The 15,523-nt window shown below is 39.6% G+C and overlaps 1 protein-coding gene across 9 annotated transcripts in view; it reads right to left on the bottom strand.

Annotated features, from left to right (window-relative positions):
• The window catches only part of LOC120423474 (trafficking kinesin-binding protein milt), a 150,225-nt gene that overhangs the window by 3,373 nt on the left and 131,329 nt on the right, over window positions 1-15,523 (bottom strand). For 7 of the 9 annotated variants that reach the window (XM_039587309.2, XM_039587307.2, XM_039587304.2 and 4 more), the window contains 3 exons: window positions 4,958-5,239; window positions 1,564-1,764; window positions 37-1,500 (listed from right to left, as the gene is read on the bottom strand). In XM_039587309.2, the coding sequence (XP_039443243.1) occupies window positions 37-1,500; window positions 1,564-1,764; window positions 4,958-5,239 (1,947 nt within the window). Of the gene's footprint in view, window positions 1-36; window positions 1,501-1,563; window positions 1,765-4,957; window positions 5,240-12,621; window positions 12,778-12,867; window positions 13,191-15,523 lie in introns of those variants that run through there. The other 2 variants (XM_039587308.2, XM_039587312.2) reach the window with 2 other exon arrangements.

Raw genomic sequence — 15,523 nt, 5'->3', positions numbered from 1 at the left:
TTGTTCGATTTGAACGTTTTGCAATCGTGAACTTACCGGGACTGTTGCAGGGTGTGACCGTGGGCGAAAAGTTTGGCCCGGCAGGGGTGTTGAGCGCACTCGGCGTCACCGCCTTGATGCCCCGTTCGTTCAGCATCGATGCCAGCCCCAGGTTGACGGAGAACGTCGAGCAGGAGTTTCGCCGCGACAGGCCCGACCGGGGTGTGGATGGGGCGGAAGGTTGCCGCGAGGGCGCCGCCGATGCCATCTGCGAGGACATTTGGGACGGGGGAAGGCTGAAGGTGACGGCGGTGGTTCCGTCATCGGGGTGCATCACGGTGCTGTTGGTGAAGGTGTACGTGCAGCCGAACGATTGGAAGCGCTTGCCGGGGTGTTCTTCGGCGTCCTCTTCGACGTCCGAGAGGGAGTAGGTTTGTAGACCGAGGTCGTCCAGCCCGCGTCCACCCCGGATCGTTACGCCGGGACGTTCTTCAAGGAGACCGCTCAGGGTGGGCGTTGCTAGACGTGACCAATGGTGCAGCGTTTGGGAACCCTCGATGGGCTTGACGATTTGCAGCTTCTCCGGGAGACGCCACTGAGTCGAAGACATGCCGGAAAGGCCAGACGAACCGGTGGACATGATACTGTCCGGGGTTCGACAACCAAGCGGGATTCCACTAGGCTGGTCATCGTAGCTGTAGGTTCCGGCCGGAGCGTGCTGAAGCATTGCCCTTCGAGCGAGCACTTCAGCAGGCGTTAGGCGTTTCAGAGCAGCCTCGAGGTCTTTGGCACCGGGTGCGCCGGGGATTCCGGCTTGTGCTGGCCCTGGGTAGCCGTCTTCCGACTCGGAGACCAAACTCTCGCGCGAGAAGCTACGACCGCCCAGCGAGCTTTCGTACATTGTGCTGTAGATGGACGAACCACTCTTGTACGAGTGCGTTGTCGTGGTTCCGCCCGTCGCTCCAGGGAAAACGTACGGCGCCATCCGTGGCTGCGACGACGAACTCATCGTCATCGACCCAAGCTGCGAGTAGCCATCACTGAAGCCCGTCGTATTGGCCCGGGTCGCCGAGCGAACCGTCTCGAAGACCTTTTTGTACGAAGCCATGTGCGACGATGGTCCGCCCCGTTCCGAGGCAATTCCCGAGTCCAAACTGTGCTCCGAGTAGAGCGACGTTTCCATCAGTTCCGACTGAAGCGAATCCACGGCCGGCACTCCTCCCATGCCCGGTATCAACGAACTACGCGCCATCGGCGCAGACCGCTTCCTCTGCTTCCGCAGCTGCTCTTGCGTTTCGTGCAGCAAATTTAGGACCTCCTGATACCGTGCCTTAAACTCAGCCAGCTCGCCCGCTAGCAGGTTCTGGTTCTCTTTGGTAATACTGAGCAGCGAGGACGCCTCCTCGTTCTCCGTAGTCAGCTGATGCAACCGAATCTCGGCCTCAGTCAGCCGCGACGTCAAGCTGATAATGTTCTCATGCTGAAGCCGGTTCTCCTCCTTCAGTCGTTCCAGCTCCAAATCTGCAAATCACACAAAATTAAAACTCACAAACCCTCTCACCCCTCCCACACCTCAAAACTCACTCAGTCCGTCGTACTCGCTGTTGGCGGTGCTCAGCTGGTTCGCGATGTCCGCCATCAGCCGCCGCTCCTGCTCCTCGACCTCGTCCGTCTCCTGGACCAGCTGGGCGGCCTCGCACCGCAGCGATTTGTTCTCATCCTCGAGCGATTTGACCTTGCGCTGCAGCAGCTCCAGGTTGATCGACTTGGACGTGGTGGGCGTGACTGGAACGAAACGTAACTTTACCATGGTGAACGACCGTCCGCGGCCACGTACAGAACCGAATTATAAGCATCTTCCCGACTAAGTTTAATTTTCTTCTCCCCCAGAGATAAGACGGAATCACTTGACCGTCGTGCAGCGTAGTGCCCGTCCTGATAAGGCGTAATAAGTTTTGCGTGTTATCAGTTCAATTTACATTGCGCGCAACGAGATCGTAGGGTTATCACTTTTCGAAGATCTTCTTGACCGCAATGAAAACCCGAAATTCAGCTGTTTTCAGTTCGGACTGAATTGCTACTGACGAGAGAGCCGCTCGAATGTTTGGAAGGAGGAGGTCAAATCGTCGCAGGGCGAAAAGCGCAAAATCATATTGATCGTTGTTTTTTCAGGCTCAATAAAACCAACTGTTTTTGGTTTGGCAGCCAGCGAGTAGGTATAGCTCACAAATAGTGGCAGCATGTGGCATTGAAAATACCTCTGAACACGCAAGAGAGTAAAGCCAGTGGTAAACTGGTCGATTATGTTGATTTGGTTGTGGCGGTGGCACTTTTGGATGCTTTATGATTGCGGAACTTTGAACGTGTTGAGTTGATATCTCGATAACTTTGAGTTTATTTTCAACATCAATTTAAATCCAGGGTTGTTACGAGGCAAATAAAACACGAAAATAAAAATAATATTTTTAAGTTTTTGGTTAAAAAAACAAAATTATTTTTTTTTACAACGATTGGCATACTAATCTTTAAAATTGAAATGTGGACTATACTTTTCTCATATCACATACCAAATATTTAAAGTAAAATGTATGAACTTTGAAAAAATAGATGTGACAAAAAATATGTTTCATGAATTTTTAGATATATGATGCAAACCTATGATTGCATTATGAACGTGATTGTAGGTTAAGAAATGTGTGATCTCTTCAATATTTAAAATTTATGCGCGATTTTGAGATTGCATGTTAGACATGTATTTCAGCAAGTCTTTTTTAAGGGGTTACATACATGTAGAAAATCACAAATTCCATACAGAAAATTTATTGAATCGACTAAAAATATGATTTTCAATCACTCCTGAAAGTTTCATGAAGATATTTCATGATTAAACTGAGAAAGAGACGATTTAAGCTAAAAAAATTTGCCATGCGCAGCGCGAACTGTCAAACTTTCTGAGTGTTTTTCTATAATGACCAAGTTGATTTACGGGTGCCACAGTATCTCGAAATGGGATGGGCCGAATTTTATGAAATTTGGGGTGAAGACTCTCCAGACATAACCCGTGTGCATGACGAAGCCCATTTTTGAAATTTTGCGCTATTGAAAAAAACAAAAATAAAAAAACTGACAAAAGTTGATTTTTACACGTTTTCGTCATTTTCCCGTTTTTGCGCGCGGCGCGTCGAAAAACCCAGTTTTTATGTTCAAAAAATCATATCTCCGAATCTTGGTAATGGATATTTGGATATGTTATGTAAAATATTACAAGGAATCAGGGAAAAATATTTTCAGATATGAGCTCTTTGGTCCCGAGACCTTCAAATTAGCAAATGAAATTTTCATAGGACCTTTTCAAATATTCAGCTAGGTTTTTCAAACTTTCACTTATTTTTCCCTTAAAAGCACAACTAATAACCTTTCTTTTGAAACGTGGCGCTCTAAAATTGGTTCAGCCGTTCCGGAGATATGATTTTTTGAAAAATGTGCTTTTTGCGAAAATCGACGAAAAATGCCATTTTTTGGACCACCCTATTTCGGATAGGAGCACCCTAATCGCCAAACAAAAAAATACGGGTCTAATTATTTGAGCCAAATCGGAGCACTTTTGATTTGCAGACTTCCTGTTTGACGTGGAATGGCTGTCAGTCCAAAACGCTTTTAGAAATCTGTAATCGAACATCAAAGCACTGATGAGTTTAAGTGCCCGATGGAATTACATGCTATACCCATAGTCACTTTTAATTGCTGCACCTTAGCCCACACGGGTACCAGACCACTGAAGAGTAGGAAGGAAGAACAGCAATATGAGATTGACATTTTGGGCATGTAATTTTTTTCAAAATAAAATGATAGAGCAGCTTCTTTTACTTCTTTTTGCTGCACAGTACAAAATTTGTGTAAAATCGCATGCAAAAGCATGCACATCACCTTTGTGAGCAAAAACATGTAAAATTGTTCATCAATGTAAAGTATTCTTAAATGAACTTAGAAATTATTATTTTTTTGTCTTTTCTCCTTTAAGATTTCATAACATCATAGTTTGCAAAAACGTTACTTAAATGTATGCAATGGAGTAATATTATCTTGGGTTGTTGACAGATTTTATGTCAAAGTAATGTGTCATTAACTTTTAAGTAGTGTTAATTAACATCTTTAAATATGTAATTTTACTTTCCATATAAATTATTGGTATTATTGGTATCACACAAGTTGATGAACTGGCAACACTGTCGCAAAGTATCGAGTGTTAATTGAAAATTTAAGAATGTTAGAAAGCAGAATGTTATATTTGAAACATTGCTTCAACTTGTACAATTTCTCAATCAAGGCAACATGTCATGAGACATATTGGATTATGAAGTTCATTAAAAATAGCAATGCTACACATGAGTTAAGATTTTTTTATAACAGCTTTTCTATGCACTGATGTGAAAATAGTTTTTTTGCAATTCCGTCGTGAAACTACTTACTTTTCCTGTCATTTTTGGACGACGAAATAGCCTACTTTTCTGTACCAAAAATAACAGAATCGAATAACAACACTTTTCAAAATAAATGCTGAAAAGTTCTACTTTTCAGCACTGAAATGGGTGCTGAAAAGTTGAACTTTTCAGCACTTGTTTCGAAAAGTAACACTTTTCAATTTTTTTTTGATTTAAACGATTTATTGACAAAATACATGAAAATTTGACTTAAAATTTCACTCAATGGGTGTTTTTCGGAATTGCAAAAAATGTTGTATGGAACTCGTTGCAAAACTTGATTTTTTCAGCACTCGTCGTATTTATCCAACTCGGTGAACCTCGTTGGATAAATGTACGACTCGTGCTGAAAAAATCCTCTTTTTGCAACTTGTTGCATAAACTACTATTAATGGTTTTAAACGTATTTTTGGAATTTCCATTGCTTGAATAATATATTTTTTCGTAACAACCCTGAAACAACTTAGAATTTTGAAAAGAAAAACCAATAAGCTCACCATTCTCGCTGCCGCTGTCGTCCACGTCGTTGGTGAGGATGCCGATCAGCTCGTTCTTCTGGTGCAGCTCGTGGGCGAGCTGCGACAGGTTCTCGTTCGTGTTCTTCAGCTCCTGCTCCAGCTCGGCTACCCGGCTCTCGAGGTGCGTGTTCTGCGTCAGCAGCTCCTTCCCGATCTGGACCGTCAGCTCCAGGTCCTTTTCCTTTTCCTCCAGCAGGCGCGTTACGGCATCGATGTCATCGTACGCGCGGGTCATTTGGCTCACACGATTACCGCATAGGACTGGAATGATTGAAGAAGGGAAGGTTGAAATTTAGTATATTTGTACAAGGGGGAGAAACTGGTAGAAAAAGATAATCGACAGAAATGCATCGCAATTTAGGTTCATTACAGTTACGTAACACAATCGACACAGAAAAGGTGCAAAAATTCACAAGCCAAACACAAATCGTGAGAAACAGAAAAAAAACAATAAACAAATCAAACAGCCCAAAAATCAATAAAATTGCCCAAGGTTGAAGAGTTTTGAAGTGCCACTTTTGCCTTCGTCGTTACGACGCCCCGTTGTTGGTGGCTATTAATAGGTCTCCAAGAGTGGACCATGAACTTGAACTTGAGGTGAAGCAGCAAAACGTCGCGAAGCAAAAACGTGTGTTGTGCGGTGTTGATAGCTGCTTTGCATGCCACTTTCTTCCGGCCCTCGTGGTAACGTCGCGATCGATGTTCAAGCCGTCGAGAGGGTGATGAGAGGCTTTCGCAAACAAGATTAAAAGGCGCTGGAGAAGGAATTGCAGCGAAAGAGGGATAGTTTCAAGCGATGTGGAGAGCCCTTGAAGAAGATTGCAGGTGATTGTGAAATAATTGGATTCGACGACGGATATAATTAGAACACATTTCTTCAAGGTCGTTCGTTGGACGATCAAGGGTAGATGTCAAGATTGAAATTTTGAATTTTCTAGGAACACTTCATAGTAGCCAAAGTCCGTTACGGGAAGTTACAATCTATTAGGTTGATTGTTCATGACCGAAGCCATTGCATCAATCAATGTCACAACTCTAGTTCCATAACTCGGTTTCTGGTGCCCATCCCATATTCGAGCTACAGGTCCAACTCAAGATCTACCCACCGGCGCGACGACAACGCCTTCGCATCCACTCCTTTCCGGTCGTTAATAAGATCTAGACTGTAGCCAACCCTTAATCATTCATTATTTGAGCCGAAGATGCAACCTTCGGTAGTCGTCCATAATTTTGGGGACTCGACCCTTTTCCTGTTTGTTTTCCCTTACAATGCAAGTTGCTCCATAGCCCAACCCAGCTATTACGTAACAACCTAATTAACCACCTTCGGATCAGCGAGTCAGGTGCCCTTCTGAGCCCTGAGCTTCTCGGGTGGCATTTTAACTCGATCACAGTCACGAAAACGTTCTCGTTTAGCCCCTCTCGAGGGGGTCGCGTCCCAGTCGTGCCCATTTTTATTAGACAAGCCGTAGCCGCAGAAGTTTAAGTGATTTTCAACACTTTTAACTAATGGCCTCCGCGGTGTGGAACACGGCCCAAATTGACACCCACAGAGATGACTTGGAACGGCGAAACGTCGATTAAAGATGCAGTTTTTGCACACCAAATAATCACCGCTTCGCGTGAATCTATTTTGTAAAAGGTTGGGCGTTGTTCGGGGCTGCGGTGGGAAGAACCTAAAGACAAATATTGACGGTTGCACACCCAGACGCGAGCGATTTTGCCCATTATTTCCAGCCGAACTCGTGTGAATATTTGGAGCAGTTTATTGGAAGAAGACAGGTTGGCGCAAAACCGTTGTTATTACATAAAATTGCCACACATAGGTATGCTGCGGGGCTCGACGGTACACAGAGAAGTGCACGATTATTAGACTTAATTTGAAAGTAATTTCGTTTAAAAGCTTCGCTTTTGCTAATGCACCGAGAGAGCTTCACGCATCGTGGCCTGAAAAGATTTGCGAACGAACCAGAGGAGAGGATCCTCCTCCGATGCACTCTGGTAATGGCGCAGAGGGGTTACAGTTATGCACCACCTTCCGGAGGAGGAATGCAAGCCAGCTTCAACTCTGGGTTGTGACCTAGAAAGCGGCCGGCCAGAATGTTCAACGCACCAGACACACACAAACACGAGCATTAAGAGTTGAGTTGAGGACATTTTGCTAACCCGTATGTGGATATGTAAACTAACGGGTTGCAGTTGGGATGTGGGAGATTAAGTCGTTAGGGGGCAGATCTGGACGACCTATTAACCTCGTCTGGGGAGTACCTGGTATTTTTTTTAATTTGCTTTGCACACAAACGAAATGAACAACCTTTTATTTGATTACCTTTTTTTCTAAAGAATCTTAGAAATAAAAATTAAGTAATTTTAATAAATAATAAACTTTACAAATTAATAAAACTTGAGAAAATAACTTTATTCGATTCATTACTACCAAACATCAAACGATTAAATATTACAGTTCAAATAATATTAATATTGCCGATCTGTTCAGCAGTTGGAAATTCGGTAAATTTTAGCAAATTCGGTAAAAATTCTAAGTGTGCACACTTAGATTTCTTCACCAAATTCGGTAGTTGAAAAATCGGTCAAGTTTAGATCGATAAACTATCTGTCGAAATGGACAAAATTTTACCGAATATCTGTTGTACGATGAACAATCATGAACTTCATTTCCAAATTTCGGTATTTTTTTTTTACCGAATTCTGTGATTTTCAATTTACCGATCTGTTCAGCAGTTGAAATTTCGGTAAAAATCTAAGTGTGAAGCAAGTATGAACACACTTAGACTTCTTCATCGAATTCGATAGTTGAAAACTCGGTATAGTTTAGATCGGTAAACCATCTGTCAAAATGAACAAAATTTAACCGAAAATCGGTAGTACGATGAACAATCATGAATTTCATTATCGAATTTCGGTAAGGTTTACCAAATTCGGTAATTTCTAGTTTACTGATCTGTTCAGCAGTTGAAAAATCAGTAAAATTCACGGAATTCGGTAAAATTCTAAATGTGAGCTGTTCTTCATATTAGTTTAAAGATTCAGAGGTTAAAAATGTTTTTACTTGTAAATTTTGAAATTATAAAATCTCTAAAAAGAAAAGAAACTTGTTGCATAAAAAAGCATCGAAATTGTAATTACATGCAAATCAGTAAAATTTCTCAAATTAGAATATTTTTCAAAAGTTTTGAGCGCGTCAACAAATACATTTTTGAAGCAAATTCAAAGACATTTTTTTAACTAATAAAAATTTTGAATTGTTGCATGCTCTTAATCATGAAAAGCTCTTGAAAATTGAAAATAATTATCTTATATTTTTTGTGAGTACACTGCACAGTGGGAAAAAAGGACCCAAAAAATTACCGCAACATGATTTCGCGCAAACCATCGATTGCTATACACCAAACGCTTCGTTTTTGCACCAGGAACAATAATCCGATGAAAAATCGCACTGCACGGACCGGTGGCCGGAGTACAGGCCACCGGAAGATCCGGATTTTTGGAAAAAGTGTCAGATTTATCCAATTGTGATCTGACAAGCTTTCTTCTACCATGAATAGTCACGCAAAACAATCCTAGAATAATATTAAATGCCATAAGACCCATCGGAACCGGTTCCACCGATCTCCGGTGGCCACATCCGGAACCGCATTAGGAAACAGCGTAAACTAGTCATGCGACGTATCAAACTTCTTGATTTTGGATGGAGAGTATCCTTAAAATGTATTTTTACTTCCGGTGACCGGTTCCCAGGTTCTCCGGTGGCCACATCCGAAGATCATATTTGGCAAATTCCTGAAACCACTCTTGCGACATATCAAACTTCATGTTTTTAAGAGAGGAGTGTATAACTCATGTCCCCATCCAAAATCAAGAAGTTTGATACGTCGCATGACTAGTTTACGCTGTTTCCTAATGCGGTTCCGGATGTGGCCACCGGAGATCGGTGGAACCGGTTCCGATGGGTCCTATGGCATTTAATGTTATTCTAAGATTGTTTTGCATGACTATTCGTGGTAGAAGAAAGCTTATCAGATCACAATTGGAATAATCTGACACTTTTTACAAAAATCCGGATCTTCCGGTGGCCTGTACTCCGGCCACCGGTCCGTGCAGTGCGATTTTTCATCGGATTATTGTTCCTGGTGCAAAAACGAAGCGTTTGGTGTATAGCAATCGATGGTTTGCGCGAAATCATGTTGCGGTAATTTTTTGGGTCCTTTTTTCCCACTGTGCACTGGTTGAAGACCTCTATTATAGAAAATAAACGAATATTGTGGGGGTTTTCTGTTTTTTTCAAGTCGACAGAATCATTTTAAATCCTGCCTCTTTTTTCCACTAGTTTTTTTTAATTTCAAATTAAATATATGCGAGGTTTTATGAATCTTTAAACAAAAACATTTGAAAAAATCATGATGATCAGCTATCAAAAAGTCTCATCAACCAATTAATTTGTGTTCAAATTTACACATTTAAAGATATTTAGGGACTCCAATTTTTCCGGGTTTTGAATTTCCCGTGAAACGGGAAAAATATTTTTTGAATCCCGGGAATTCCCGGGTTCCCGAGAAATTTTAGAAACGGTCATAGAATCTATGTTTACATCATATTTGTTATGTTTTTCAAGCTAAAAATCACAGAATTAGCTCAATACTGTTAATTGATTATAATCTACACTTCAATCTAAACATTGTTTTTTGGTGTGCGTTGGATTTGAATGAACCACAATTTTTCTTCCATTTTTTTTCTGTAATTCTGTAATTCTGTAATTTCGGAATACATTCGTCCGGCTTCAGCTGAAGATTCATGCTTTCCCATGTTGCATGTTCGAGTGTAGACCTACGGAAAACCTTGCCGCGAGGAGAGGTGAGTGAGAAGTACACGAACCACCTACGACATAATTCCTCGGGCGGCCCAGGTCAACTCGAAGTTACCCCAGGCACCCCCAGTGCAGGACACATTGGGGGTAGAAAGCGGATAGATATTTCAGTGAATACAATAATTATGACAATATAGTTTCATATAATCCCTATTCCTTGATCTTACCTTTTGACACTATCAAACCTAGCAATATTACTATTGCATCTTACCATTCCCTTTTGATAGTGTCAACTTCAAACCTTCATCCATTGTGCAATTAACACATAATTTCCGCTATATTCTTCATGCGGAATCGTCGTCTACTTTCTTCGCCTTATTATCACTGAACCACGGCGCGATATTGTTCTCACATTTTTTGAGCTTCAACGACCGATTGTTATTCACGCACTTATAAAAATACTTGTTCTGTTTCGCGGCTTTGTGAAAAATACACGTGTGTTGGCTTATACAATGACTTTTTTGGTCATCGTATGCTCGCAAGGTACATGAAAGAGAAAAAGAGAAAAAATGGGATAAGTACAATGTAAAATAAAATCGAACATTGAATAACAGACTAACACATAAAGAAAGAATAAAGAAACCTTATTTTGCAACTAGACAGAACTACCAACTTGTAACGAGAAGTTTACAAGATAACAACTGAAGTTGTGAAATATGGGACAGGACAAACAAACTAGAATAGTTAATATATATAATAAAACAGATTGAACGTACCTTTAATCATATTAATAACAGTTATGCCCAAATTTCTTACCATTTTTTTTTTTCAACTGTTACATTTCTACAATAATGTATTGCGATTCCAAGTTTGAAGAATAGAGTAGTTAAAGTTTGTGAGGTAAGGGACAAGTTATAGCAATAGCAAAATAAATAGATGGATAGATTTTACTAAATTTTATCTTAAAATAATAGGAAAAATCTAGCCTGATTTGAAAATAGCCAATGCACCAATTGCAAACATACAGCATTTCACGCTCACACCGTATGGAGTAAGTGTGATAAACTATATGTCGACATTCGGCGCATCACTTTTTTCAAAATACAGGAAATGATAGAAGGAAGGCTCCATTGTGTAGAGCGGAAGGCTTCTGCAACACTTAGAACTCAGAACAGGCATCCTCTGAAATAAGAGAGAAAGACAAATATTAAAATTGTGGTATTATCACTAAATCCTATCATCCTTTCACCCCCCAAGACATGGTCTATCCTTCGTGCCTTCGTGTCTTGGGTGATGGCGAATTCTACCTTCTTCAATGATCTTCGGACCACCTCCAACTAGAATCCACAACAGGACCTCCCTCGGCTCCAGTTTACAACATGACAGCGACGAGAACACAGCCGAATGGGAGTTGACAGTATCAAATGCATGCTATACCCTTTGCTTTGCTGGATACTTACTAATAGCAAAGGGCGAGAGTCCTGCGACACTCAGCAATCATGTATACTGCCCATTTGCCACAATTTTTCTTCCATTTTTTTTCAAATTAAATAAGTTTCTTATTAATATATTTCTTTTATTTATTTTTTAACATGACTGCATCAGCTTAAACAAAATCTTTAAAACTGTCTTAGAAAAATAAGAAACAAAAACGAATAAAACTATACCCAGGTCATAATTTGTGAAATCTGGCAAAGTATTTATTAAAAATCTGAAAAAAAAACTGGCAGACGAAAATCTAATAAATTTGAATGGTGAAGGGTAGGGAGGACAGAATTAATTCAAAAGTTTGTAGAGTTTTTTTTTTCAAGATTAATGTCATTAATATATGTAAAAGTGATATCAAGTCTTTATTTAAAGATAAATAACTAAAATTTTAACAATTTTCCTTAATAAGCCAAATTAATGCTGATATATATGCCGAATACAAATTTTATAATACAAAATTTTTATCGATTACTAAGTATTCAATTGTTCATCTGTTTCCAATATCAAATTTGAATTTCCAGACCAAAATTTGTTTTTTTTTCAATTTCTGGAATTCCCGGGATAAAATATAAAAAATCCCGGGATGGAGATTTTTTTTTAAAGATTTTTAATTAAACCAAATTTCTGACAATTATTCAGTAGATTTCTCATATTTAGTTTTGATTTAAGCATTCATAAGAAATCTGTCGAAATCAAAACATCTGAGCCTTTCAGTAATATTTTTTGTTTGCTTAGATTTCTGCAAAAAACTAAAAATCTGCCGAGTTGCAAATATATTCGCTGCTAAGTTATTCAGTTATTCTAATATCGGCAAATCTGATAGAGTAAGCTTCTATTTGGAAAATATAAATATCATCCACAGAATTTACAGAACCAGATTTGGCCGCATAAATTTGTTTGATTTAAGTTAAGGTAACAAAACAAATCAAGCCAAAAAAGGAGTTACATTCAACAACAAAAATCAGATGTATGCAATCATCTATTGTTAAAACATAAATTTTAAACGAAAAAATATTGTATTGCTAAAATAATAACCTGTTCAATACTTCTCATATCTGAGAATTTATATTTTTTAAATAGATTTGAGTATTAATTTCTAAAAATTGCGACTTCCTGGGTTTAACCTAAGACTTGGGGCGTGGGTAGCGAAAAATACTATAAATTTGCCGAAACAAAAATCAAACAACAGGAAAACCAACAAACCATAACAATTAGAACAGGGGAAATGAAGATCTTGGGAAAATCATCGTAATCTGAAATTAAGACGTTCATCACACTTAAGAAACATGAGAAAAAACCAAACCCCCAAAACCATCAAACCAATCCACACCTGTTTTCCGTCCACTACCACCACCATCGGAAGAAGAAATCACCGGTGGCGTCGGTGTCCCATGGCCGGATCCACCATCCGTTACATCGTCCGGCGTCTCAGTTTGAACCGCTCGTCGCAATTTCTGGCGTGTTTTGCCTTTACCCTTGCCAGATCCAGAACCAGTCCCAGAACCACCACAATTCACACAACACTTGTCGGGATGTTTCGATCCTTTCTCACCACGACCACCGTTACTTATCGTACTTTGTGCCAACCCGACGTCCTTCGAGCGGGACCGTGACCGCAGTCGGAGCAGGGACGCCGCACTGCTGGTGGACCCGGTAAATCCGGCAAACCGTTTCGAACGTCCCCGCTGGTCCGCACCACTACTGCTGCTGGCCGTCAGCTGGGCAAGTTCACCGTCGCTCACCGTCGAGGTGTCACTGTTGAGCCGGCCAATCGGTTCCGACCGGCAGCTGGCACAGTCCTCGGTTTCCGTTTCGGTTTCGCTGGCCAGCCCCTCCTGGTCGGCGCCGCCTTTTGGACGCCGCTTGCGGAACGCGTTCACGGCACGTGTCAACATCTTCAGTCTTTGCAGATCAAAACTTCAAGTCACTCTCTTGCTGCGCGTTACGGCATTTCCTGGCACGTCGAATCGATTATCACTCAAAGCTGGTGGACCGCCCCGGCGGCGGCTGCACCGGTGGTCATTCCGGAGCACCTGTTTTAGTTTTTTTTTATCGATTTGCGGATCTTCCTTCAATTCGACGAACCCTTCTTTTTTCGAGGGCAAGAGAAAACCAAAAAGTTACGCACCAATCTATGTCTTATTTTTGTTGGTCACTGCTGCAACGTTGGAAAAGTAAACGGTAATTGAAGGTTGTTAACGGAGATTGCCAACCCGCTTCGAGTATAGGTAGAGGTAGGGAGTTCAGGATTTTTGCTTCGGGAATTTCCGTTTAGAAAAAAACAAAAAAACCCTGCTCTTAGAAATTTCACAAGTTTCAAAACTAAAATCATCAATTTTAATTTAATCCCACAACTTTGGACACCCTACCTAAAGGTAGCGAAGACCACATTGATCATAGATCAAACAAAGTGTTGCTCGCGCCGTAACCTTAGATTTTCCTTTCGTTCAACCTAGAAACCGCGCGGATTGTCTGCGCGCGTGGAGAACTTTATTTTTGCTGTTTTTGTTGTTTGGAGCGGCAGCGGTGGGGTTTGTTTATTGACTACCTGTGCTGCAGCGACCCTTCGAATCGGGTGCATACAACGGAGCTTTTAAAGGTTGTGGAAATTGGCACATCAGCGCGGAATGTTATGCGGGTGGATGTTTTTGAGTTGAGGTTCAAATAGCTGAGGGTTAAGTTTTGGAATGCCATTTTAAATATAATGAAATTAAAAGTTCTTTTTTAATGAATCTGCTTTATTATTTAAAAATAATCTCCAAACCAACGTTGCCAGATTATTTTGTGGGAGATCTGTATTTTCTTGAAAATAAATCTGTATTTTATCTGTATCTTGTCGAATTCCCGTATGCTTTTTAATCATATTAAAGCATAAATTGATTACTAAATTGTTGAAACTTTCAAATATAACCATTTTAAAAAAAATCTGTATACACAGATTTTTGGGATTTTTTGGATCGAAAAATCTGTAAAATACAGATTTATCTGTATATCTGGAATGGCTGCTCCAAACGAATTAGGGTAGATCACCCTGTTTTGAGCATAACATTTAGACTTCGATGAACTTTTATTTTTGAGACCTCATACAATTTTGAGAAAAGGTCAATCAAAAATGCTATTGCTATGTGTTCAAAATTTGTGTTTAAGAATTAATTGAACAGTTCTCTAGAATTTTGCAAAAAAAAAACTTAATTTTGTATTTTTTTAATTTGTATGAAATTTTGTCCATCGGAAAGTGCTATGAAAACATTAAAAAATCTGTAGAAGGGACTTCCTGATTGATTTGGAGTCTTCTGCAAAGTTGTTGGTTATAATTAGGGCTATTTAGAAAAAAATAGTAACACTCTTAAATATTTTTCTAAATAACTTTTTATTGCGAAAAAAACTGATTTTGACTTTTTTTCATTTTTTGATACGTTAAATAGACAAAAAGTGACAACTTTTGAGCTTTATGGTATGAAAAAACAGTATTTTTTTAGAATGTATCGAAATGGCACAAAAACAAAAATTCAAAAAATCGTCTTCGATGTAAAATTGAAAACCAAATCGAAAAGTACTTTTGTAAAATTTTGATTAATTGCAAAGCGTTTTTGAGTTACAGCCATTTCAAGATAAAATTATTTAACAAAATTGTATTTTTTTTAAGGTGGTGTCCATCCTTGTCCATCTATGAAAACAAATATTCGAAAAGCTGAGAAAATTCTCTACAATTTTCTTTTTTGGATTTGTAGATTCGACCTTTGGTTGCTGAGGAATGGTTCTGCAAAAAAAAATAAAAAAAATAAAAAAAAAGATAGACAAAAAAGAAAAAAAAGTTTTTTCATGTTCTACCCAATTGGACCTCAATTTTCAATTGATGATATATTGGAAACCATTGATCAGAGTTTCAATGTTAACATGTGAAACGTGTGTGAAACTATTTAACTGAAAGAAACAATATTTTATTATTTTTGAAATTACGACAAACATTTCAACAGGTCCTGATTATATGATTTAAGGCCCTTTTGAGATGTAACTTGTAATTGCTGAGAATTGTAGAGAATCTCAGCATTTCGAATATTTTTTTATAGATGGACAAGGATGGATACTATTTTATTTAAATTTAAGAAAGACACTTGGAAAGACAATTTTGTTCAATAATTTAACATTAAAATGGCTATTACTCAAAAGCAGTGCACTTTATAAAAAAACAACATATTTTGTTTTTTTTTGTGTGCGTGTTCCAAAATTAA

This window comes from Culex pipiens, chromosome 2 (genome assembly GCF_016801865.2).
Source record: "Culex pipiens pallens isolate TS chromosome 2, TS_CPP_V2, whole genome shotgun sequence".
Lineage (NCBI taxonomy): Eukaryota > Metazoa > Arthropoda > Insecta > Diptera > Culicidae > Culex > Culex pipiens.
This window is presented reverse-complemented; position numbering and strand designations above follow the sequence as displayed.